This window comes from Solanum lycopersicum, chromosome 5 (genome assembly GCF_036512215.1).
Source record: "Solanum lycopersicum chromosome 5, SLM_r2.1".
In the NCBI taxonomy this organism is placed as follows: Eukaryota; Viridiplantae; Streptophyta; class Magnoliopsida; order Solanales; family Solanaceae; genus Solanum; species Solanum lycopersicum.
The window spans coordinates 989,068-1,016,989 of NC_090804.1; the positions used below are offsets into that span (position 1 = coordinate 989,068).

General features: G+C 30.3%; 4 protein-coding genes across 4 annotated transcripts; 2 read left to right on the top strand and 2 right to left on the bottom strand.

Annotated features, from left to right (window-relative positions):
- Positions 1-2,451: 2,451 nt before the first annotated feature.
- LOC101262212 (protein NRT1/ PTR FAMILY 1.2-like) lies at positions 2,452-5,097 on the bottom strand. Its single transcript, XM_010322307.4, has 4 exons — positions 4,862-5,097; positions 4,558-4,775; positions 3,871-4,421; positions 2,452-3,518 (listed from the first exon to the last, which is right to left on the bottom strand). The coding sequence occupies exons 1-4, from the start codon at positions 4,950-4,952 to the stop codon at positions 2,621-2,623; spliced, it is 1,758 nt and encodes a 585-aa protein (XP_010320609.1). The 5' UTR covers positions 4,953-5,097; the 3' UTR covers positions 2,452-2,620.
- Positions 5,098-10,197: 5,100 nt separating this feature from the next.
- LOC101262516 (protein NRT1/ PTR FAMILY 1.1-like) lies at positions 10,198-12,464 on the top strand. Its single transcript, XM_004238655.5, has 4 exons — positions 10,198-10,438; positions 10,524-10,741; positions 10,844-11,394; positions 11,475-12,464. Exons 1-4 carry the CDS (start codon positions 10,345-10,347, stop codon positions 12,370-12,372), a joined length of 1,761 nt encoding a protein of 586 aa, XP_004238703.1. The 5' UTR covers positions 10,198-10,344; the 3' UTR covers positions 12,373-12,464.
- Positions 12,465-13,560: 1,096 nt separating this feature from the next.
- Positions 13,561-15,806, bottom strand: LOC101250799 (protein NRT1/ PTR FAMILY 1.2-like). The gene is made up of 4 exons (XM_004239309.5): positions 15,566-15,806; positions 15,262-15,479; positions 14,609-15,159; positions 13,561-14,528 (listed from the first exon to the last, which is right to left on the bottom strand). Exons 1-4 carry the CDS (start codon positions 15,654-15,656, stop codon positions 13,631-13,633), a joined length of 1,758 nt encoding a protein of 585 aa, XP_004239357.1. The 5' UTR covers positions 15,657-15,806; the 3' UTR covers positions 13,561-13,630.
- Positions 15,807-22,200: 6,394 nt separating this feature from the next.
- LOC101262812 (nucleobase-ascorbate transporter 7) lies at positions 22,201-27,852 on the top strand. The gene is made up of 14 exons (XM_004238656.5): positions 22,201-22,889; positions 23,559-23,656; positions 23,959-24,135; positions 24,224-24,324; positions 24,481-24,556; positions 24,653-24,712; positions 24,842-25,026; positions 25,256-25,352; positions 25,496-25,582; positions 25,815-25,873; positions 25,964-26,055; positions 26,151-26,228; positions 26,309-26,469; positions 27,486-27,852. Exons 1-14 carry the CDS (start codon positions 22,778-22,780, stop codon positions 27,702-27,704), a joined length of 1,602 nt encoding a protein of 533 aa, XP_004238704.1. The 5' UTR covers positions 22,201-22,777; the 3' UTR covers positions 27,705-27,852.
- The last annotated feature ends 70 nt before the right edge of the window (positions 27,853-27,922 follow it).

The window sequence follows — 27,922 nt, forward strand, 5'->3', positions numbered from 1 at the left end:
TGTTTTATTGATGGGACCTAGACTTGGACATTTTATAAATCGATATATTTATGAAAGGAAAAACTTAATATCAAGAGTCAAAATTATAAAATTTTTATTGTTAAATTATAAAGTTTTTGACTAAAATTTTAAAGATGTATTTATTTATCATATTAATATAAAAAAATTGTAATTTATAATACTTTTTCTATAGCTTTTAGGATATTTAATTCTTTTGTTTAAAATATAAAATTAATGTGATCTAATTTACATTTGAAAATTAGTTAAATTTACTTTTGATCGCGCAACATGACAAATATTTCTGGACAGAGGAAGTATATAGTTATAAAAATTATTGTCTAGGCATACATCGTTTTAAAATATATCATTAATTTGTAAGATCTACTTATTTATAAACTCAATTTTTTTTATATTTTTTATAATGTTAAAACAGTTTATCTTAATTAATTAAAGATATATACATAAGATCTGTCCCACCTTAGCAAAAATTATCTAAACTCAATTAAACTTCGTATCGATGCAAAACAACCCCAAAAAAGAATTTAAAAAAACAATAGAAACACCAACCCCATTAACTCAATTTAAATTTGATACTTCCAAAGTAATTCTTGAAGTTAGGAGAGGCAGAGTTGGGCAGAGCAAAGGTTTAATAAAATGGGGATTTTCAAGCTGTGAGAGAATGAGGCTAATAAATTGTAAAAATATTACTCCAATTCTTCTTTATTTACGTGTCGTGTTTATTAAAAATTGATTTATAATTGTTTCATAAAATTAATACATAAATTATATTATTCATAAAATATATATTTAATTAACATAGAAAAACTGAATAAATAATATATAGTTATTGATCAAATTAATTAATTAAAATAAATTATTAATTGAAAATTAAATTTTAAAGAACATTAAGTTAAAATACCATAACAAATTTACTTAATTTCTTAAAAAACCTAAAATCTAAATAGTGAAATTAAATAATAACATAGGCAATACTATTTTTTAAGCTTAATTGTACGTGTCGTTACTAGATGCAACTACTTTAATAAGTAATCCATGTGCTACATCTGAACTTATGCTGACATATTTCGATATTTTTGAAGTGAAGAAGAAAGATACAAATATAAAAATAATTAATTTGATAAAAATAAGTGAATTGTTGGAGGGTTTTTTTTAATAGTTTAAAATAAGAAAGTGATTGAAAATATATTTGAATTTTAATTAAAATTATTGTAATAATATTGAATATCGAATATGATATTTTATTTTTGCACTATTTAATAGAGTATTTTAAAGATATATATGTGTCCTCGTGGACATAATAAATATTGCATCATTATCAATAGTAACATGATCATATGGGCACATATATCGTTAAAATATTCGATTAAATAGTACAGGGGTAAAAAATCTTCCATAAAGTTTGGTATTGTAACAACAATTTCGATCATTTTTGGAAATTTTCACAAAACTACAACTTCATTTTGATGATAACCCTGAGCCATTTCCGAATAAGTTTTGGAATTGATTTAAAAAATTTGAGTAAAAAGTTGTGACTTATGTATGTTTTTGAATTTAAAAGGCTAAAGTTGCTTAAAAGTTGATTTCGTGTCTTTTGAAGTTTCGAGTGTCATAATAGAATTATATCGATTAATCAATCCTGTAATGTGAAAATTGATCCAAGAGAGTTTTCGATTTCAGATTCAAAGTCCTTTTGAGGATTTACGGTCCTAAGTTGGAGATTGTTAGCTTTTAACCTTGGAATTGGCTTTCGTAAATGTTTGGGGTTCAGATGCTCGAATCGGAAATTTGAGAGTTCTGCTAGATGCGGGGAATAATTTTAGACCTAGGTGAGGTCTTGTTGAATCTTCAGAGGTCCCCAACATGATTTACCCGTTTTTAGACACAATGTTAGTTTCTTGTGACTTTCACGAATGTCGGGTTAAGGAGACCTCAGATTCATGCATCAAACGACTCCATTGAGTCTAAAACGTGGAGTGTAGTCAATTTTCAGCTATAAGTTTTCCGCTCTTTCTGTTTTGTTGGATTGGGACAGATTTATCTTGACGCGAATAGACAAGTTTCATCATGTCCATTTTCGAATTATGATACAGATTAAAAAAATAATGATTAATATATTGAGTTTATCATTTTAACTCTATTAATTTATAGAATCTCAAATATATTTACTTTAAGTTACCTCTTTCAACGAGGTTAACTTAATGTTAATAAATCAAATATATTTACTTAAGTTACCTCTTTCAACGAGGTTAACTTAATGTTAATAAATTGAATGTACAACAAAAAAAGAAATTTGTACTTCTTGATTTGTCAAAAATGACAAATAACAATAGAAACAAAATTAAGAAATATTTAATAAATAAATCCACACAAATGGATATTTACATAATCTATCCATTCATTTTTACTTGTTAAACTAACTTAACACAGCTATCAAGAAAAATAATACTCATCAACTAAAAATTTTATTGACATATGTGTGAGGTTTTTTGGCACTCGTCTTCTCTGTCTTAAAGACAGAAGCCCTCAATTTATTCTAGGTCAAGGATTTAAGAGAAGTTACAATACATGCAAATGTTCAAACACAAACATAGCGTACACATTACGCACCATGAAAACGCCTATTCTCAGAGTGTTCCTCTTCTGCATCAGGAAATAAGCTACTCCTACCATCATGGTGATGCTGATCAGTGAATCGACAAACGGCTAAAAAATAGAGGAAGTTAATCACACATAAGAAAGTTATTAGCCAGCAGTAGTAATCTAGATGACCTCTGTTTATGTTTGTGGCGAGCCAACTTGTGTTGCCTCCAGCTGAGGTAGTACTATCCACCACGCTCACCAAGAGACTGTTAATTAAGCCGGCAAGCGCTAGGCCAAACGTGTAAAGAGCTGCTGCAAAGCTGGACATGGTTTTTGGAAATAGACTATATATAAACTCGATCTGTCCAACCACATTCAAAGCCTCAGCCACCCCGTATAGTGCCAACTGTGGTACAAACCACATAGAGGACATGTTTAACACAGCGTTCGGATCATCCTCAAACCCTGCGTTGATTGCCTTATTGCGTCGTATGGTTTCTGTTATAGCTGAAAGTGTCGTACCCACAATGCCCAGAAATAAGCCAATCCCCATTCTGGAAAATGGACTTATCCCAGTCGACAGTCCAGTATACCTAGACAGTAAAGGAACCACTGCACGATCGTAAAAAGCCATCCAGATTGTCAAAGAAAAAACGGTAATCATGCCGAATGATCCTGCTGGGATTTCAAACTGAGGAGTAATGTGTCTATCCACGGTCAATAGTTGATATATCGAAAGTGGCTGACCGAACGACACAAGAAGCATAATACAGGTGGACCACATGGGAAGAACTCTAAGAAAACACTTCATTATTTCGACTTGTTCCACAAAGCAGAGACTCCACGGATCTGAAGCTTTTCCATCAGGTTTCAACTCCACGTGAGGATCTTCAATTATGCAAGCTCTATTCAAACACCTACAATATACAACGAACGAATGAATCAAAGTGTAACTTGTTTTCCCTTACCTCCATCAGGAAAGACATTTTCTTTATTTGTTTATCTAGAAAAATATTTTCTCGAAAAATCAAACCAACCAAACATGGAAAAATTTTACTATACACACCCTTCAAGTATCTATTTTGAACTCTTCATTTCCTTCGATAAATGCCAAACGAAAATGAGTATGAGATGGGTAAACGAAGACCCTTAAACACACTAATCATTTGCTTAACTAAATGCATTGGACAATTTCATGTAATACAAGTCAGTAAAACAAATATTCTATAATAGTAAGCACACGAATGGACATTGAAGATGTCTACATACCTGAAGTCAGTGGATGGTTCGAGGAGCTTTGATTCAGGTGCTTTATAGTAGCAGTCGTCATTATAATTCAACTGAACATTAATATGTCTTTTTCTGAAGGCTGCGACTGCTACTTGAAATAATCCAGTGAACAAACTCCCTTCAGATTTTGGTTTTATATAAAGAGGAGATCCAATTAAATAAACGGAAACAGATAAAACCATGAGCAAAGCAGGGACACCAAACCCAACTTGCCAACCAAACTGCACTTGGATATAAACAATTACAGTAATTGCAACAGAGATTGAAATTCCTACACTAGCATAAAACCAGTTGAAATAGGTATCCATAACTCTCTCATTATCTGGATTTCGTTTGTTCTCTAATTGATCAGCACCAAATGCTACTGAACAAGGTCTAACAAAACCAGCACCAATGGCAATAAGCCCAAAAGAACACAAAATTACAGCAAGTTGCGTTGATGTTGCTGCGTTACAATCAAGTTGATACTGACCACAGGGTAACGGCCTGAGTTGTGGAAATATTGTAGTGAGCCAAAGAAGTATCATTCCCTGATGAGATGATAAAAGGAATAAACAGTACTAAGTCTACAACTTAAAGTTGTGATAATTTAATTGTTGTTTGCATATACCCAATCAGATCTTAAATTTGCGATTTTAACACGACAAATTGTGCAAGTGAACTTACAATTAGACTGGAGATAGTTCCAATAGCAATAGCCCTAAATCTTCCAATGTAAGAATCAGAAATAAAAGCCCCAAAAATAGCCAATCCATTTGAAAGTGCTGACCATAAATTCAACAAAACTGAAGCACGAGCAGCATCCATGTTGTAAAATTTTGTTATATAGAGTATCATGTTTGGTTGCAAACCAAAACTTGCTACTCTCTCACATGATTCATTCACTACAAAAAAAAAAAAAAAAAAACTATGTGACACAATGAAACAAGCTAAGAAATAAGAAAAGAGCAAAAGAAGAAAACAAATATACCTATAATGAAAGGAATGGTTTTTACACCACCCTTTGTTGAATTTTGTGAGTGATTTAGTAAAAACTCTTCTTCTTCTGGTTTATTCCCCATTTTCTTTCTTCCTTGTTAACTCCAAAGAGAGTGGAAGAAAGAGAGAAGTTTTTGAGAGATAAATAAATGTATATGCATGCTAAAAATGAAGCCTTTGTCAAGAGGGGTGCTGATTGACACTCGTCAAAGTCTTAGGCATGTCTCCAACTTGCTCAGCGAAACTTTTCGCATTTCAAATAAATTTATTTTTTATTATAATTTTTTATGAATATTTTAATATTTTAAATTATTAATTATTGTGATTTATAGTATTCTTTAGTAGTTTATAAAAAAATTATTTTTAAAAAATTAAAAATTCTATATATGAATATCTGATCAAAATTAAAATATTTGACTCTCAAAAAATAAAAAATATCACATAAAATGAAACAAAAAAATATTTTATTATCTTACTTTTCTTTTTTAAAATTAATGTTGTCATTTTCAAAGACAACAAAAAAAAATATAAGATTTATTTGATTTCACCATCTATGACATTAACTTTTATTAATGAAGGTAGAATAAGAGATTGATTTATTTATAGTATTTCCTTTACAAATCATTAATAGAAAAAGAAATTAATTTGGTCAGAAAGGAGAGGCTAAAGCCTTAAAAGAGATGCCTTTATTTATAATTTATTAATGAATTTGGGATGTAAGTATTAGTGTGATGTTTTAATATTAGTAAAAAAATATTACATGTCGGATAATGTAACATGATATATTTATTTATTGATTGATATTATATTTATCTTTTTTTTACTTTTATTAATTGATTGATATTATACTTATCTTTTTTTATTTTTATTAATTGTGAAAGAAAATAGTCATTATATATTATTAAATTAATTTGAAATTTGAAAAATATCTTAATAATTTCAATATTTTAAAATAGAGAAAAGAATAAATATGATGTTTCTTTTTCAAAAAAACTTAAAAAATAATGTTTCATTGAATTAAGATATTTGGAGGATACAAAATTTAATTGAAATGATTGAGTGGACTAAACCAATGAATTACTAATTCATCGTACGATTTAAGTAATTCAAGTTAAATATAAAGATTTTTTAAAATTATGAATCACCGCTAACATGTTACTTGAAATTGTAGAAAAAATAAATTGAAATGGAAATATTTTTAAAAATTAATGAAATAAAATATCTTTAAAAAAAAAACCAAACATATTACTTAACATAATATCAAACAAAATAAATATATAAATTCCAAAGTATGGGACTGTATGTTGTTAGATAGACCATTGTAGAAGCTCAGAGCAATTTAATGTTGAAATTAATTCTGATAAAATCAATTATTTGATACCATTCTTTATTTATTGTTCTAAAATAGCATATACTGTATAAATTTTTAGAAGAAGATATTTTTTAGAAAAATATTTTCATATTATTACAAAAAGTAATAGTAATTACTAATTTTGTTATAATGTATTCAAAAATTAAAGACAAAGTAATACTTCCTCCATTTCATATTATCAAACCTAAGTTAACCTCGTATAAACTTTTATATATAAAAATTTAATTAGAGGTATATTTTATTAAATTAATATTATTAATTATGTTTTAAAAATTCTAAAATTTGGTTTTTATATTTTATAATGTTATTCAATAAGTGGAATTTATTAACGATATTATTTTTTGTTTAAAATATTAATTAAATTGTATTTATTTTAAACATCTCATGTAGGACTTTGATGTGTTACTTTGACATTATTTTTATAGTCAAAATATAATATATGTTACCATCACAAATGATATGTAAGTGTGAAATTGAAGTGGACATTTATTATCTGTGCCAATAATGATTTTCTTAGTAAAAGTAAAAAACGATGCATAACTTTCTTATATAATCAAGGCGGAATTTGAAATTCATCTTATGAGATAACACTATGAGATCAAATAAACATACAATTTTATGTTTAAATATTAATTTTAACTCATAATTTTATATCACAATATAAAATTATCAAATAGACGCTTTCCCACTTACAGTAAAATATATTTTGTTTCATTTAATATTTCTGTTATATTCGTATATTTTATATCACAACAATGAAAATGACACATAACAAATTTACATTATACTTTATGAATTACATGTCCCTTATTTTTAATTTCTCTGTCTTTTTTCACTCCATCCTTTTCTTTTTATCTCTATCCCTTTGACCATTTCTCTCCCTTTTTTTTTAATATTACATTGAAGATAAAATTATAAGTTTGATAACATCACTGCCCTAAATAATTTTCTACTAAATAAAATAATGCTATCACTTTATATTAAAAAAAATTTCCTTTAAATCTCATATTTATCTTCTTTTTTTTCTGGTTTTAGTTAGTTAGTCAAATATTTTATGTTTACACTCTTTTTATGTGTGAAATTACTTTGTTGTTCGAATTTGATTACTAAATTTTCACATAGGCTTAGTCAACAACAAGAGGAGCTTTAAAAGATTTATATATTAATAAGTTTAAATATTCAGTTGATAGATTCAAAATTAAAAATTTTGATTGTTAATCTAAATCAAATAAAAGGATCCGTACATTGTTTCGTCCACTAACAAACTCAAAAACTAAATGAGGCGAAACAAAGTTATACAAACTAAAATAATTCCTATATCTTTTATTGGCTTATAATTATTTTCTAAATAAAATAAAATAAGTTTGGATACAAATGACATGTTGTCATTCATAAGTAAACCGATTTGGTCATGAGATATGATATCATGATATAGACTATTATGAAGAGGGTGATTATGCACAGTCAATTACATCCAATCACCCGGTGATCAGGTAATTACATAATTAAACAAGATAGACAATGTAATTACACTCAACTACATCAAATCAATTATCAGGGTGATTTTCTAAACATGCTCTAAGTATTTTGAGTTTTATGATCTTAAATTAAAAATATATTAAATATTTTTTAATCTTGTGATATTAAATATGATAAGTGAAAAATTAAAATTAAAAAATTAGATTAGGCGGTGGGGTGTGTGTGTGTATATATATATATATATATATAAAGGATCAAAAATACACTTGAACTATTCGAAATAGCTCATATATATCCTTGAACTATATTTCGGCTCAAATATACCCTTTCCCTCAAACTATAGGATCAAAAATACCCTTCTCATTAACAAGATATGTTAAACGCCACTTGGATGCCATGTGATGTCACATAAGCCAATAGAGTTCCACTCATGCCACGTAGAAAATAAACGTACCCCTAATTTCCACCAATTTTCTCTAATTCCCTTAGAATTTAGACACGATTTCACTAAAGAACATAGAACCCCTTTCCCTTAGAACTTTGTATTTTGTGAAATCGTTCTAAGGAAATGGAGAAATTGAGGAAAAGGAGTTCTATGTTCTTCAGTGAAATCGTTTCTTAATTCTAAGGAAGATGGAAAAAATTGGGAGAAATTAGGGGTAAGTTTATTAGTCTACGTGGCATGAGTGGAACTCTATTGACTTATGTGGCATGCCATATGACATCCACATGGCATCTAAGTGGCATGCCATGTGACAACCATATGACATTTAATTGATTCTGTTAGTGAGAAGGGTATTTTTAATCCTATAGTTTGACGGTAAGAGTATATTTGAGCCGAAATATACTTCGGATATATTTAAGCCAATTCTGATAGTTCAAAGATATTTTTAATCCTTTTCTATATATATATATATATATATGAACGAAAAAAGAAACTTTAATAATGGATGGTAACTTTGGACTATTATGAAGCTTCCAATATTAAACTTTAGTCTGTTTTTATACAATTCTTGTCCAGTCACTTACTGGTTCCTAAGTAACACTATCTCTCTATACTAAATATATACTATATTCTTCCTTTTAATTCTGTTCTATTTGTTTTAAACAATTTTTAGTCTAAAATACAATGTTTACACTCCTTTTATGTGTGAAATCACACATTTGTTTTAATTTGACTATCAACTTGTCATATGGGCTTGATTAACGGTTAAAGAAATTTAAAAGATTGCATTTTATTAGTCTAAATATTTAGTTGATAAAATTGTGAATAAAAATAATCTAATTGATTATTCGGATCAAATAGAATTTTTTTAAAATTAATTCGTTCAATATTTAATGAAACGTGAAGCAACACAAACTCATAACCAAAATAAACGAAAACTAAGTAAAATGAACTAAAATAATGAGGAGAAAATGTAACCATAAATAAGAAGTATTTATGCCATTTTCCAATAATTTTTTTTCTTAAAAAATAATAATAATATTTTTTTATAAAGAAAAGTAAAACACTTAAACTGCTATAAATATCCCATTATCTTTCGTACTCATAATCTAAATCTCATATCTTTTGCTTTCTTAAAAGAGGAAGAAGAAGTTACTATTATTATTTTCTAAAGGAAGTAATATACTTAACTTCATACAAACGCTATATAATTTTCATATTAATTTAAGTTACACCTTATATTTAGTTGTCTTAAAAATGTTTATAACTAGTTTTTCTAGAAAAAAGTAAGACAATACGGAAAAAGCATGTTAAATGTATATTTTTATTATCTTAGAAAAGTAACTCTACACATATTCTTATTAAGTAATCCCTTTGTCCAGTTTTATCCGTTATATTTAATTTATATGAGTCAATTAGATTAATTTTTAAAATTAAACTAAATTAAATTAACTTAATATTTAAATTTTAGATATTAAAAATTATATGAAAAACTCTTTTCTTGGTTTCAATTTTACTAACCTATTTTGATTTGATACGAAAATTTTAAAAAATAAATAAATTTTAAAATTTTATAATAAATTGAATCAATATATCCTTTAATCGCATTGCATTATCCTTTAATCGAGTTGTATTGAATATGAAAAGTAAAAGGGATAATGCACCTCAACCTATGTCCAAAATCTTAAAGACACACTTATACTATACTAAAGTCCTATTACCCCTGAACTTATTTTATAAGTAATTTTTTACGCCTTTTCGGCCTACGTGGCGCTAGCTTGAAAAAAAAGTCAACCAGCGTTGGGTCCACAAGATAGTGTCACGTAGGCCAAAACGAGGTAGAAAATTATTAATAAAATAAGTTTAGGCGTAATTTAACCTTAGTATAATATAAGTGTATCTCTGAAATTTCAGACATATGTTGAGGGATACTTGTTCATTATCCGAAAGTAAAAACATGAAATTTAAAAAGATGGGGTAGGGAGGTGGATTTCATTTTTTTTGAAATGGACGAAAGAAAGAAACTTCCACTATCAAACTTTAGTCTGATTTATATACACTTTTTGTCACTCCATTTAGACTCCTTTATGTACTATGCATCTTTTCTGTTGGGAGATTTATACTCAAAAAATCTTTCTTTGTGTCACTCTGATTTGAATAACAAAATATTTGGAAAAAAATGGGCAAAAACACTGAACAAGAAGAAGAGTTTTTATTGAATCACTCACAAAATTCAACAAAGGGAGGTTTAAAAACCATTCCTTTCATCATAGGTATGTGTAAATTGTAACAATTTTGTCTTCTCACTTTACTCTTTGTTTGTAATTTGTTTAATTGATTCATTGTGTTGTATTGTAGTGAATGAATCATGTGAGAGATTGGCAAGTTTTGGTTTGCAACCAAATATGATAATCTACATAACAAAATTTTACAACATTAATGCTGCTCATGCTTCAGTTTTGATTAATTTATGGTCAGCAGTTTCAAATGTATTGTCTATTTTGGGAGCTTTTATTTCTGATTCTTACATTGGAAGGTTTAGGGCTGTGGCTATTGGAACCATCTCTAGCCTAATAGTAAGTTTAATTTGCCCTGTTTTTTTAATTCTTGTAAAGATTAGAAACTTGACATATTCAAAACTCTCTTGTGTTATACAACTTTATTCTTTTGGCCTACAGGGAATGCTTGTTCTTTGGCTCACAACAATATTTCCACAACTCAGGCCGTTACCCTGCGGTCAGTATCAACATGATTGTAATGGAACAACAGCAGCACAACTTGCTGCAATTTTGTGTTCTTTTGGGCTTATTTCCATTGGTGCTGGTTTTGTTAGACCTTGTTCCATTGCATTGGGTGCAGACCAATTGGGTAACAAAGAAAATCTAGATAATGAGAGACTTCTGGATAGCTATTTCAGTTGGTTCTATGCAAGTGTCGGAGTTTCAATTGTTCTTGCAGTTACTGTAATTGTTTATATCCAAGATCATTTTGGTTGGCAAGTTGGGTTTGGTGTCCCTGCTTTGCTCATGGTTTTATCTGTTTCCGTTTTCTTGGTTGGATCTCCTCATTATATCAAAGCAAAGCCTGAAGGTAGTTTGTTCACTGGATTGTTTCAAGTAGCAGTCGCAGCCTTCAGAAAAAGACATATCAACGTTCAATTGAATTATAATGACGACTCCTACTATAAAGCACCTGAATCAAAGCTCCTCGAACCATCCACTGACTTCAGGTATACGTGCCTCCATCTTTTCCTCAATGGTATAGACATCATCAATATCTATTCGTGATTCATTGTATATTATATTATAGGTGTTTGAATAGAGCTTGCATAATTGAAGATCCTAACATGGAGTTGAAACCTGATGGAAAAGCTTCAGATCCATGGAGTCTCTGCTCTGTGGAACAAGTCAAAATAATGAAGTGTTTTCTTACCGTTCTTCCCATGTGGTCCACCTGTATTATGCTTCTTGTATCGTTCAGTCAACCACTATCGATATATCAACTACTGACCGTGGATAGACACATTACCCCTCGGTTTGAAATCCCAGCAGGATCATTCGGCATGATTACTGTTCTTTCTTTGACAATCTGGATGGCTTTTTACGATCGTGCATTGGTTCCTTTACTGTCAAGGTATACTGGACTGCCGACTGGGATAAGTCCATTTTCCAGAATGGGGATTGGCTTATTTCTGGGCATTGTAGCTACAGTACTTTCAGCTATAACAGAAACCATACGACGCAATAAGGCAATGAATGCAGGGTTTGAGGATGACCCAAATGCTGTGTTAAACATGTCCTCTATGTGGTTTGTACCACAGTTGGCACTATACGGGGTGGCTGAGGCTCTGAATGTGGTTGGACAGATTGAGTTCATATACAGTCTATTTCCAAAAACGATGTCCAGCTTTGCAGCAGCTCTTTACACGTTTGGCCTTGCGCTTTCCAACTTAATTAGTAGTCTCTTGGTGAGCGTGGTGGATAATATTACCTCAGCCAGATGCAACACAAGCTGGCTCGCGACCAACATAAATAGAGGTCACCTAGATTACTACTGCTGGCTAATGACTTTCTTATGTGTGATTAACTTCCTCTATTTTCTAGCTGTTTGTCGGTTTACTGATAAGCAAAAACATGATGGTAGGAGTAGCTTATTTCCTGAGGCAGAAGAGGAACACTCTGAGAATAAGTTTTTCCATGGTGTTTAACAATCGTGTACACTATGTTTATATATGTCTGAATCATTTATGAGGATACTTTCAAATATACTTTAATGGAGTTTTCAAATTTTCATAGCAAATACTTCCATCCTAAGTAATTGAACAATGTTTGAATCTAGAATTTCAACACAAATACGTTGTTATAGTTCATTTCATCAAAATTTAGCACTCAAAATATTTTTTATCAAACAATTTTTTTTGAGATTCAACAAATTTTGATGAATTTTACTGTTGAAAAGATTTAGAGGCAAAGGGCAATAGCAAGACAAAAAACATATCCTACAAAAATTTAAAAATTCTCAATTCACAAATTCGAAACATAACTTTTCCATTTTCTTCGAATTTCTTTTATTACGTAGTTATATATAAACTCACCCTTTAATTTGATCTCATTTCATATTTATTTTTTTCAACTTTGAGTGTATTCAAGTAGAGACGGAGCCAAGATTAAAAATTTGAAGTTTCTAATCAATTTATTTCGGGATTCACAAGTTAATATATATAATTTTTTAAATTTTTTATATAAATATAGAATTTACGAAAATGATATGAAGTAAAACCATTTGGGGGAAATGTCCAATTATCTTATGTTTGATTTATTTAAAATGTTTTTCCAAATTCACTTGTTTTTCTCAAATTTAAAGAAAATAATTTCCTTTAAAAAATTAAGAAAAACATTTCAGAAAAATATCCAATTATCTCATGTTTGATAAACTTAAATGTTTTAAAAAATATTTTACCAAATTCATTTGTTTTTCTCAAAAAAAATTTTAAAAAAAAATTATTTCAAAAATTAAGAAAAAACATTTTTAAAACTCTACCTCTAACCTTCAATTCTATTTTTTCTTATGTTACCCTGTACTTGACTCTCGGCATCCAAAAAAAGAATTATAATTTTTTTAAAAAAATTTCCATACCCCAAACAAGCCCCCATCCCCAACAAAAAATAATAATAAAATTAAAATAATTTTTAAAATATTTCAAATGTGAGATATTTCAAACTCCTTAATTAATGATCCATTAACAAGTTCTGAAAAAAACTTTATGACAACCTCCCTAATGATTTAAAGAACTATTACCTATACTTACGCCATTTTTAATGCATAGTTTAGATATGTTTTTTGATATTCATCCCTAAAAATATCTTCGGTAATATTAATATTAACTCTTCTAATATTTCAGGTTAAGGAAAGTCGCAAGAAATGCAAATGATTCAGATATAAGCGTACACACTTGATTGATACAATTAAGCACCATGGAAACACTTATTCATGGAGTGTTCCTCTTCTGCCTCAGGAAATAAACTACTTCTACCATCATGGTGATGCTGATCAGTAAATCGACAAACGGCTAAAAAATAAAGGAAGTTAATCACACACAAGAAAGTCATTAGCCAGCAGTAGTAATCTAGATGACCTCTGTTTATGTTGGTCGCGAGCCAGCTTGTGTTGTCTCCACCTGAGGTAATACTATTCACCACGCTCACCAAGAAACTGTTAATGAAGTTGGCAAGCGCAAGGCCAAACGTGTAAAGAGCTGCTGCAAAGCTGGACATGGTTTTCGGAAATAGAGTGTATATGAACTCGATCTGTCCAATCACATTCAGAGCCTCAGCCACCCCGTATAGTGCCAACTGTGGTACAAACCACATAGAGGACATGTTTAACATAGCATTCGGGTCATCCTCAAATCCAGCATTGATTGCCTTATTGCGTCGTATGGTTTCTGTTATAGCTGAAAGTACCGTAGCCACAATGCCTAGAAATAAGCCAATCCCCATTCTGGAAAATGAGCTTATCCCAGTCGGCAGTCCAGTATACCTAGACAGTAAAGGCACCAAAACACGATCATAAAAAGCCATCCAGATCGTTAAAGAAAGAACGGTAATCATGCCAAATGATCCTGCTGGGATTTCAAACTGAGGGGTAATGTGTCTATCCACGGTCAGTAGTTGATAAATTGAAAGTGGCTGACTGAACGATACAAGAAGCATAATACAAGTGGACCACATGGGAAGAACGGTAAGAAAACACTTCATTATTTTGACTTGTTCCACAGAGCAGAGACTCCATGGATCTGAAGCTTTTCCATCAGGTTTCAACTCCATGTTAGGATCTTCAATTATGCAAGCTCTATTCAAACACCTATAATATAATATACAATGAATCACGAATAGATATTGATGATGTCTATACCATTGAGGAAAAGATGGAGACACATATACCTGAAGTCCGTGGATGGTTCGAGGAGCTTTGATTCAGGTGTTTTATAGTAGGAGTCGTCATTATAATTCAATTGAACGTTGATATGTCTTTTTCTGAAGGCTGCGACTGCTACTTGAAACAATCCAGTGAACAAACTCCCTTTAGGTTTTGCTTTGATATAATGAGGAGATCCAATCAAGAAAACGGAAACAGATAAAACCATGAGCAAAGCAGGAACACCAAACCCAACTTGCCAACCAAAATGGTCTTGGATATAAACAATTACAGTAACTGCAAAAACAATTGCAACTCCGATACTGGCATAGAACCAATTGAAATAGCTATCCATAAGTCTCTCGTTATCTGGATTTTCTTTGTTCTCCAATTGGTCGGCACCCAATGCTATGGAACAAGGTCTAACAAGACCAGCACCAATGGAAATAAGCCCAAAAGAACACAAAATTGCAGCAAGTTGTGCTGCTGTTGTTCCATTACAATCATGTTGATACTGACCGCAGGGTAACGGCCTGAGTTGTGGAAAAATTGTTGTGAGCCAAAGAACAAGCATTCCCTGTAGGCCAAAAGAATAAAGTTGTATAACACAAGAGAGTTTTGAATATGTCAAGTTTCTAATCTTTACAAGAATTAAAAAAACAGGGCAAATTAAACTTACTATTAGGCTAGAGATGGTTCCAATAGCCACAGCCCTAAACCTTCCAATGTAAGAATCAGAAATAAAAGCTCCCAAAATAGACAATACATTTGAAACTGCTGACCATAAATTAATCAAAACTGAAGCATGAGCAGCATTAATGTTGTAAAATTTTGTTATGTAGATTATCATATTTGGTTGCAAACCAAAACTTGCCAATCTCTCACATGATTCATTCACTACAATGCAACACAATGAATCAATTAAACAAAATTACAAACAAAGAGTAAAGTGAGAAGACAAAATTGTTACAATTTACACATACCTATGATGAAAGGAATGGTTTTTAAACCTCCCTTTGTTGAATTTTGTGAGTGATTCAATAAAAATTCTTTTTCCTCTGTATTGTTTCCCATGTTCTTCGAATTCTTCTTTCAGTCTACCCTCTTGTAATTACTGTTACTTGGATCATACATATTGGAAATGTAAACTTTCGGCTATTGCCACGTGATTCGGGTAGGTGACTTTATGCGTAAGTCGGGAACACGTATAAATTTTATCGTATCTTAATTTTGTCATATTTTTTTCAGTGACATGAGTTATAGATAAATATATGACGAAGTTTTTTCACCTTTTATTATTTAAATGTTAGTATTTATATTAAAATAGTTCTCGCACTAAATAATATTCCGTGCCAAATACATTAGTATAAGATAGTATATGAGATATAACACAATTAAGCACAGGACATGTATAAAATTTGCCATGCCTTAATTTTCCAATATTTTATTAGTGGGATGAGTTAAAACATTTTACAAGCATATTTATGTACGAGATCATGCTATTCCAGCTGCCATCATTTGAAATATTTTGTCTATTTATTTATGTTAAATAGTAAAGTAAAATGCACAGTTTGTCGACAACCAGAACAGAAACAAAGAAAGAAGAGGTCAGTGCCAATTTGCACAATCATGTAAAAAAAAAACAGCCGGCAGAAAAAATTGAATGTCTCCAAGAAGATGTTACTCATAGAATCGAACAACCAACAATTCACGGTTATATGGAGTTTCGATTAAATTTGAACAGTCACTATAAGGTCCATACGGGATGACACTCCTGATTAGTCATCCTGACAAAATTTTGCTCCATATATAAATATAAAATAAATATAATAACTACCGTTTGATTTATTTGTTTTTCATAGCAAACTGTTTGTCAGTTCCGCTCTTTCTCATATTCTCGCTCGCCACTCTTCCTCTCTCGCTCGCTTCTTGTGGCTCGCCTCTCTCGCTTTATACCATAGAATTGTATAAATTGTATTTCTTAAGCGAAAGAAAATTATATATACACATATAAATACATATATTTTTGTCCTATACATTTATAATTATACAATAAAAGTACTCCCCTGCCCAAGTCTCTTTTGCTTTTCCCTCTTTCTCATTTTATACAAATTCAAATTATATATAATTTCTCTCTTGTTTGTTTTATACAATTCGATTCAATTGTATATTCGATACCCAAGTCTCTTTTGCCTTTCTCATTTTATACAAATTCAAATTGTATATAATCGTCCTATACACTTATAATTATACAATTCATTTTATACACTTCGTTTATACAATTCTCTGCCCAGGTCTCTTTCTCTTTCTCATTTTATACACTTCATTTTATACAATTCTCTGCCCAGGTCTCTTTCTCTTTCTCATTTTATACACTTCGTTTTGTACAAATCGCTACAATTGTATATGTATAGCGAATTATACATATATATGTTTGATATGAACACAATTATGCAAACTTTATGTAACATACAAATATGAATTTTATGTTTGTTATATGTGAAAGTTGCCCAATAAAAATACACATATTTCATAGATATAATACATAAATATGTTTTTTTAACTTTTTTTAATTTTATATTTATTTCCTCCAATTTTGAATATGGACAAGTACACACTCAAATTTGTATAAAATTGAATAAAAAGATATATATATGTGTTATGTGACATCCTATTTGTGTCCTACGTGATGTCTTATGTGCATTATACCACATATGACTCGTGTGTCTACTTATTTAACTTTATACAAATATAAGTGTCTAGTTATGCACACTCAAAATTTAAGGATATAAACTGTGAACAGCCGCACCTATACCAACAAATTGTTAGAAATTGTGAAAATGGCATAATTCATAGTAAGAGTGGAAATTTTATATTGTTAGAAATTGTGAAAAACTAATGTATATGGTATATATATAGCTAATGGCGGACACATAATTTTTATTTAGTAGGTTAGAAAAATAAATATATAAACGTATAAATAAATCAAAAAAAAATTTCAAAGAATGAGACCCTTAAATTCTTTTGAGTTTAAAATCACACTTTTAACATGTTTTATATATTTAAAAAAAAGAAGTAAAAAGCTAAACTGAAAAAAAAATTAAAACTAAAAAAGTAAACGCTAACTAGGGGATTCAAACCCTAAACGTTACACTTAGGTTCAAATTAACCTAGGGGATTCAACTTCAAAAAAACTAGACATTATGCGGTGACAAAAGTCGCCACAAACGCGCAGAATATCATTATTATAAATTTTCACTGATTTTTAGCATTGAATTGTGATTTTTTTTTTGTTTTCTTCATTGTTTAAAAAATCACAAATGACTCCGGAACAAATAACTCTCATCAATTAGATTTTACAATTTAGGACTGATGAAATCGACGAAATTCTATTTTGACGCTCGAAACTCCAAAAGACTCAAAATTACTTTCAAGCAACTTAATCTTTCAAAAGCACAATCTTATCAAATTCTTAACTTTTAACTCAAAATGCAAAAATCAACTTCCAAACTCAAACATAAAAGACTCTAAATTAATATTGGAAAGGACAAAACGATAAATTCATGAAACTTTTTAAAAAATGACCGATCACATATATAATTTTCACATAAAATAAAATTATACTCTATTTAAATCTAAATAGATTGATTATATCAACCCTCAATTACAAACATATAAAGTGTGCACATTTCAACCCCACTTCAAGCTTCATTATAAGCTAAAAAGATATGATAAAAAGATCAAAGGTAGCTAGGTAGATATGCATATGCTTGCATAAATTCAATTCAAAAGGGATTCCAAACTGTGTGCTTTTATGTTAAGCAAACAGACATGAAATGTTTTTAATATACACACTATAGTATATAAATATGCTTGAAACTTCAATCTTTTATATGGTTAAAATAGATATATTAAAGAGATTATCGATAAAATATATATTAAAACAGAGTTTCAATTTCCAAGTAGAATGCATATGTTAATGCAACTTTAATTTTTAAATATTTCATTTCAACTTCAACTTTCAAAGGGAATGTCAAGCTTGAAGATAGATTTTTAAATATTTTTTCCTTTATTTAGAATTTATAAAGTTAAAATTGAAGATATTGTTATATTTAGTTATTTTTTTCGTAAAAAAGTATACGTAATAATGTTCAAACCTAACGTATTTAAATACAACTTCCAAAATAAATCAAAAAGTTGGTTGTATATTGTTTCTCAAATTTAAAAACATAATTACAAATTAAACTTAAAATGTTATATAAAAGCAAAAAATATTTATACCCCAATAAAAAGAAAAAAGTGTGACAGTAAAAGCTTTTTCAGCTTTTTTCAGAGAGACCAGTGAAATATAAAGTTGGCATTTTTCATCCATACAAATATCACACGTATATTTTTCTGGTAGATAAATGACATGGCTGTGACAGTGTAACTTTTTTTATAATTGTAGCATTTACCAAATAAAGCCTACGGTAAAAAGAAATAAAGTTACTACTTACGTAGAATATTAAATTGATAATTAAAAATATAAAAATTGAACTTTACAAAAGAGCTTATATCAATTTAATACTCCCTTAATGTAAGTATATTTATTTTTCACCTAAGTTAAGATCTTATTATAAATTGATATTATATATAGCTCATTTTACAATATGAATACAGTGTTCCTGGTTTTCTTTTATGTATATAAATTATATAAGGTTAGAATTTGATAAGGAAATATATAAACTGGATTTGTTAGAATTGATTTGAATATGGAGATTCAACTTGTACATTTGTGAATTCTAGTAATGCACTTAAATTCTTTTATTTAATCTATTAGTTTTATGTTTATTAGAGTCCGTAAACTTTATTTTATATTAATAAAATTATTTTATCGTTTGAAAAAAAATTAGAATGGAGAAAATGTTTTTGGTAACTAGCATGTTGATGAGTAGGGTTTTGAAATGATTAGAAAGTTTTCCCCACTTTATGAAACAAACCAGTTTAATAATTGTTTTCTTAATATTTAAGTAAATTAAAAATAAATTTATTTAATTTAGTGTAAATAAATAAATATGAATGTTTTTCACTACAAACTTTTATGTTCAAACGTATATAAAGGGATGATATATGACTAGGAATAGCTTTTTGAGGGAAAAAAAGGGAAAAGAGGACTAGATTTTATTTCAAAATTTGAATTTGTTATCCAAAAAATGTTGATTTATTAAACTGAATGTTTATTTGAATTTGAAATCTTCATGAATTAAGTTGTGAAGTTTTTATTAAATTAATGATTTAAAAATAACTATTGATCAATTTGTAATTAAGAGTCAAAAACATTCTAAGTACATATTTTACCGTTTAAATACTAACTAACGTCTTATGTGCTTCAAGCTTATAGTAATTGGATTTGATAAGAGTAATATTGCAATCAATATCATTCTTACTAAGGTGAACTCGATTAAATTTTGACTTTCACATATCATCACTTAATAAGTTCAAATATCAAATTCATATAATTTATTTCTTCGTTGAAATTTAAAGAGGAAAAAAACCATAATACATTACTTTATGCTCTTTATTTTATATTGTATTAATCACTTGCATATCTCCTTCTTTTTTCTCCAAGTTTACTGACTTTTAGTATGAAGATAAAGTGCATTAAACTATTCATGTTATGCTTAGCAACCAAGAAATAGGTCAAAGAACCTTAGAATAATAATTTTTATAAAAAAAAAATAGGTCAAAGAACCAAATTGCTCAGTCCTACATTTTGGAATCCAATAAAGTTAAAGGCAAAATTTTAACACATAGTACATCACTTATTTACAAGTTACAAATGAACATTAATTTCCATCAACTTAAAGGTGACAAATCTATACAAATTTGTACTTGAAAATATAATGTCTACTGACTACTTGTCTTCTTTAAAAATCTTTGAATATTCAACTCAAAACTAAATATTCACAAGATATACAATGGCAATTTTATTAAACATTTGGAGTTGTAATATGATTATCTATTTAGTATGTATTAGTTACAATTGGAATGGAAATTATAGCACATAGCATGGGACATTAGATATGAAATGTCAAATTTTGGGATGATATATAAAGTGAGCAATAAGATATTAGTGTGATAAAAATATAAGTTATGATAATCTGGTTTTCTTAAATAATATTTTTTTTTATGGAATGAACATATATAGTGGAAAAAAATAATGAAATGGTGATGACATGTTATTTTCTAGTGCAAACAGTTCATTTTGTGACTTTTGTTGCAATTATTAATCTACATCGATTTCAAGTTTACTGTGGTATAATCTACGCAAATTTAGCAATATGATTCTTTACTTGTTATTTTCAGGATATAACATTCCAACAACGTCATACAATTCAAGCAACTCCGAATTAGTTGAAGGGTCAAAAGCTCTACACAAAAACACCTTCCTTCAACATATAAAAATTCTTTTTCGTATAGTAAATATAGTTGAAGACTTAGAATATATTTTTTTGTTTCAACTCTCTTTCACTACACTTACTCAATATACACAATATAATATTTCTCATCTTTTCTTCCACTCTTTCTCTTGTATATTTCTTGAAATACTTTACAGGGGACGAAACACCGCTATTTATAGATGAAGAAGTCTTTCATATAATCATAAGTAGAATAAAGGATAGTAATGTGGATAAATAAATATGATAAATGTTACATGAGTTATAAAATATAAAAATAGAATAACTGTAAAATAAAAAATTGATGATTACTTAAGTTACTAACAACTAATGACAAATTTCTTTCGCAATTAATAAGAGTAATGAGACATATAATGCCATTAAGAAGCAAAATAAAATGCTCTACAACAAGTACCACAAAGATGCAACTCATTTGGCATTTCAAGCACTTTAATATAATATTAAAATGTTTAAACTTCAAAAGTATATATATTATTAGTGCTATGATTTCTACCAAAAATTTACATATGAAACGAATATTAACAACGAAATCACAAAGTCTCTTAACGTTAGAGTCGACGGATAGTATTTAATTCATGAATCCTTTATTATATTTTTAACAATGAGAAACTACTAGTGGTCAATTTGTAGCCTATGTAACAAAAACAGGACTAATGCAAACACAAATATATTGTACACTTCAATCCAAAATTGTCATGCAAAACTCCTCAACAAAATTACAAATTAGATATAACAGACAAATTACCAGATTTTAACTTTTTTCTCCACAATTTTTCAAATATCACATTTTCTCTGCTGCTGCTCTTTTGTCTTCATAAGAAAAATAGAAAAATAACTGCCTAGGTAGAATAATACTTTGGCTACTCTTTTGTCATTTTCATTCCTTCCTTCTTCTAGAAAAATACTACTCTCATTTGTCGTGCAACAATTTATGTGATTTTTTTCGTTTTTTTTATAGTTAAATAGTTCAAGATTGATTCAAAATTTATATATTTATTAACTACATAAAATGTAATATAAGTTGTAATAATTGATAATTCAAAATATGTTATTTGAATCTTAAAATTTGAAATATATTACATAAATTACGAACGCACGCAGAGAGTAGTAATGTACTTCATTTTATTCTTTTACACTTAAAATTTGAAATGGAAGTGGCAAAAAAATTTGGAAAATTCTGATCTTTATTATGAAAATGGAGAAGAAGAGATGCTTTTTTTTACTTTATCTTTAACGTGTGAGAAGAAAAAAGGGATTTTGTTTAAGAACCCCAAATGTTCAATTAGTAATTATATTTTGAAGTTAGAGAAGAAAGAAAAAAAAGATTCTCTTGGGAAGATTACTTTGGTTTCTTTCTCAACTTTTTGATTTTTCTCTGTCTTTTTCTTTCTTTCTTGTTTTGCTTAGCATAAGTCATATTCACATTTACTTTTTTTTTTTTTTATAGTATAAGTTTTCTTGAAGAGTGTTATTTAGCATTTTGGGTGTTGTTGCTCAATATCAACCTGGAGTGTCCTTTTTTTTCTTGCTTCGTTAGTGAAACATAAAAAAAGCTGTAATCTTTATAAGTTTATATATATATTTGGGGTTTTTATACAGTGCTGTCATGTATTTCTGCATTCAAAGAAACTATAAGTTGTTGATTTGTCTTTGTGTTGTTTTTTTGGGATTGTGATATTTTGTGTGTTGTGTGGAAATTTGAACTGCATTTTGTGAAAAAGAAGAAGAAGCAGAGGTATGGCAGGTGGTGGAGCTGCAGCACCACCAAAACAGGATGAGAATATACCACATCCTGTTAAAGATCAGCTTCCAAATGTTTCTTACTGCATTACTAGTCCTCCACCTTGGCGTAAGTTTCTATACCAACTTTCTTGAGAACACACTTTGTGCTTCATGCATATTTACTTCCCTCTATACGTTTCAGATTTTGAGATCCAAGCAAGTCTATCTTTGATCGTATTTTTTTTTTTTTTTTTTTTTTACGTATTTTGCATTGTCAATTGTGACTTATACACAATTTTAAATCTTCGCTCTAAGTTAAATTGTTTGGCTATCGAAAAATGAAATATATCGTATTATATTTTGTTTCCATGTGATGATTAACAACAGACAATAACAATGTACTTTGTGTAATTCTACGAGTGGAGTTCGGGGAGGGTGGTGTGCACGCAGTTTTGTTATTACCTTTTGAAAGTAGTAAACTGTTTTTGATAGATCCTCAGCTCTTCCATGTGATGATTGTCTCTGTGATTTTTTTCTTTTTTTTGTTTTGATTTAAAGGTTTTAGTTTGTTGTCGTTGTTCTTATCCATTTTGTGTGTGTGATTTTAGATATGTGATTTCATTGGTTGCTTCAATGTCTTGTGTCTTGAATCAAAGGCCTTTAAAGATACCTTAGATTTTTAGTTTACTGTGCATGTTACTTTCTCCTACCCTCTCTCACTCTATCTTTCTTTTGTTGTGGGTTTAATGCCTTTGTGTTTTGATTAATTGAACACATGTTGAACTTCTTGTTGCAGCTGAGGCCATATTACTTGGGTTCCAGCACTACATTGTTATGCTTGGTACAACTGTACTCATCCCTTCAACTCTGGTTCCCCAGATGGGAGGTGGAAAAGTAAGAATTACTCCTTCCGTTTCAATTTACTTGTCCTACTTTCCTTTTTAGTTTGTTTATAGAAGAGCCGTCTCTTTCCCTTTTTAACAACTCTTTAGTTTCAACGTTCCCCGTGACATGTTTAAGATTGAAGAGTTCTTTTCACTTTCTTAAATTCTGTTGTGGAAATCACAAATAAATTGAAGTAGAGTGAGTACCATTATATTCAGATTCTTGTTATAGTTTCTTTTAGGGACTTGTGGTTTTAATCAGATTACAACTTGTTTTCCAATACTAATTTTGATCCTTGTTTTACTGATCAGGAAGAGAAAGCAAAGGTGATTCAGACATTGCTCTTTGTTGCTGGTTTGAACACGCTAACTCAGACTTTGTTTGGCACAAGACTACCTGCTGTTATTGGAGGCTCTTATACTTTTGTACCAACAACACTTTCGATTGTCTTGGCTGCTCGATACAACGACATTTCGAGCCCTCAGGAGGTTAGCTAATTAGAACCTGTGTCAATTGCAGCATTTCTACTGATGGTGATGCAATAATTTACATTGGTCTTTTCTGTTACATGCATAGAAATTTGAGAGGATAATGCGAGGGATTCAAGGAGCCATGATTGTAGCTTCAACTCTTCAGATTGTTATTGGCTTTAGTGGCCTATGGCGGAATGTGACAAGGTGAGTTATATGATCAGCAAAATATACGATAAACAAAAGGATTAAAAGAGTGATTCTGATAAATAATTCTTGATTATTTTATTGTTTTACCGTATCTATGGCATGTGAAAGACTGAAGGTTAACTAGTTAGACCTATTTCCCATTTCAAATTTCAGGTTAATCAGTCCACTCTCCGCTATTCCATTGGTAGCTCTATCAGGATTTGGATTATATGAGTTTGGTTTTCCTCTGGTAATCCATTTGTGTCACATTTTTACGAATTAGATTCTGACTGAAATGAAAAGCTTAAACGTCATGGTAACTGGTAACTGACTTTTTTGCATATAGGTAGCAAAATGTGCAGAAATTGGATTGCCGCAGCTTATCATTCTCTTAATCTTTTCACAGGTGCATTTGATCACAACTTTCTTAGAATTCTTCTAGTTCACTCTATGAACTTCGAAAAAATGTTGCCCTCAATCTGACTTTTACAAGTTCAACTAACATGTTAACAAATATTTTCGTGTCTGTATACAGTACATACCTCATTTGATGAAAGGGGATAAGCATGTCTTCGACCGGTTTGCTGTTATATTCTCTGTGATGATTGTATGGGTCTATGCTCACATTCTCACTGTAGCTGGAACTTACAAAAATGCACCAATGAAGACTCAGCTTAGCTGCAGAACTGATCGTGCTGGAATTATTAGTGGATCTCCATGGTAAGGGTACTTCATTCCCTTAAATATGGAACTGCCATAATTTGTCAAGATAAAGTGTAGACTGAAGGACTGTTAGCCCTTCTTATACACATATATTGCATGGGTAAAGGCACATAATTGTTGGATATGACTCACATAATGTCAAACAGATTATATTAGCAGTAGTGAACAGAGGTATACGTTAACCGTGAACTATTAGATAAACCTTCCACGCATATATTTTTGACAGGATTAGAGTTCCATATCCATTTCAATGGGGAGCTCCCACATTCGATGCCGGAGAAGCATTTGCAATGATGGCTGGTTCATTTGTTGCGCTTGTTGAGGTTAGTTAATTTAAATAGTGTGTCTCCTAAGTTATGGTCCATCTGATTCTGATGGAGCTTACGTCTCTTCCATTTGGTTGACGTTTAATTATTAGCTACTTGAAGACTGCCTAATTGATACAAGTTCTTCTCATGTCAAACAGTCCACTGGTACCTTTTTTGCCGTGTCAAGGTATGCCAGCGCAACTCCTATACCTCCTTCTGTCCTTAGCCGTGGTGTAGGTTGGCAGGTAAATCTACTAAAACACTGCACGGTCAATTCTATATCTCATCAAATGTAGATATTCACATCTTTCATAGCTTAAACTTTAAGTGTCATTTGTTGTTTACCTATGTTATTTACTTCAAGCAGAAACAGTTAAAATGAACACAATTATCCTCGTCTCATTTCCTCTGTTGTTCAAGGTAACTATCCGTTAATTATATGTGGCTCTAAAATTAGTTTTTCTTGTCCTTTTTAAGGGTGTGGGCATATTGTTCTCAGGAATATTTGGAACTGGAACTGGCTCATCTGTATCTCCGTAAGATTCTTGTCAAGTACTACCACTAGTGTGCAAGCATAGTTTTAATCCTCATTGAAAGAACTTAACCTTTTCATTTCTATTCAATAGGGAAAATGCTGGCCTGCTGGCATTAACTCGTGTCGGGAGCAGGAGGGTTGTTCAAATATCTGCTGGTTTCATGATCTTCTTCTCGATTCTTGGTAAGTTGTTTGCTGCATGCAATCATTTACGACAGATAAACTGTTCATTCTTTAGCGTAAAATGTTATGTCATAGTTAAACTTGTGCTCATCCAGGAAAATTTGGAGCTGTCTTTGCGTCAATTCCTGCACCGATAGTTGCAGCATTGTATTGTCTCTTCTTTGCGTATGTTGGTATGTATCGTCAGTTAAAGTCTTTCGTGTATTCCTTGGACAATGAGATCATGATAAACTTTGTCCTAATGTGTTTGCAGGTTCAGCTGGTCTAAGTTTTCTCCAGTTCTGCAACTTAAACAGCTTTCGAACAAAGTTCATTCTAGGATTCTCGATTTTCATGGGCTTATCCATTCCACAGTACTTCAATGAATATACAGCAATAAATGGATATGGTCCTGTTCATACTAGAGCTAGATGGGTAAGTAACCCCTTTTCTATATAAATTACTACATTGATGGACAAGTGTTAAAACACCCCTTCGATCATACGAAATATCACAAGTTTTTATCCTTCATCCTACTTCGAGGTCATCCATACCCTCATTGTTAGAAAATCGTCTCGTGTTTGCCCTTGTCCCCAATGGAGCCCCAACATAGCCCGTGACCGAAGTATATTAGTTTTGGATATTTGCCCCGAGTTTCTTACCATAAATAGATATTTCTTTTCCTAAAAGGAAAACATAAAGTCTTCATAGTTCATACTTGGCTAGTCCTTTGCTTGTTGAATCAAGTTCAGGATTCTATAAACAGAGGTTGGTTCCTTCTAACTTGATCAACATTCACAGTGCAGTCCTTGAGGCTTTGAGAGTTTAGGTTAGGGGGAGAGAATTCGTGGGACACAAGTGACACTTACGTGAACCTCTTTGTATTCCGAGTGAATTTGTGAGATTATTTCTCTCTATATTTTTTACTCTAGTGGATTGCTCATCTCATTTGTGGGACGTAGGTCAATTAACCGAACCATGTGTAGTCTTTGTGTCTTTTGGTATATTTGTTGTTTGTCTTCTTACTCGTGGTATCTTAGCTTCCACATGACACCTAATTATTTCGATCCTAACAATTAGAGGATCTGAACCATTCCATCATCTAGTTCACAAAATATGTACAAAGTATATAATATACTAAATACATATATATTATACATAGAATATACATATCTATACACGACATATACATATATATATATGTTGTATATACTTCAGCCTGATTGGTAAACTAGATGGTATATTGGTGACATTCCCTAATTTTAAACCAAGTATTTTGACACATGGAATGTATCCCATCCATATTGGAGTTCCATTAAGATCAAGGACATATGAGAAGATTTTCTAACAAGGGTATGAAAATGAATGGCGTCAAAGTAAAATTCGACATTTTTCCCTTTCTTCTTGTAACCACCATGCATGAGTTCCTGCATTTTATTCCTTCTTACCAGTTCAATGACATGATCAATGTTCCCTTCTCGTCGGAGCCATTTGTTGCTGGTTTACTTGCATTATTCCTGGATGTATCACTGCATCGAAAAGACGTCGCAACAAGGAAGGACAGAGGTATGCCATGGTGGGATAAATTCAAATCATTCAAAACAGATACAAGAAGTGAAGAGTTCTATTCATTGCCCTTCAATCTCAACAAGTTTTTCCCATCTGTATGATTGAAGGGGAATATATATATATACATAAATATTGCCCCTAAGTTTTCTTGTTTCTAGTAAAATTGGGAAGTATTAAGCATGAGTGACCTAATGCAGTTTGTTAGAGGTATATGAATATGATTTATCATTTAAAAATTCCTTTACAAAAGTGAGTTATTTGCAATTTGCACTCCTAATATATTATCTTGACACAAGTATATCATATATGACTATCAACC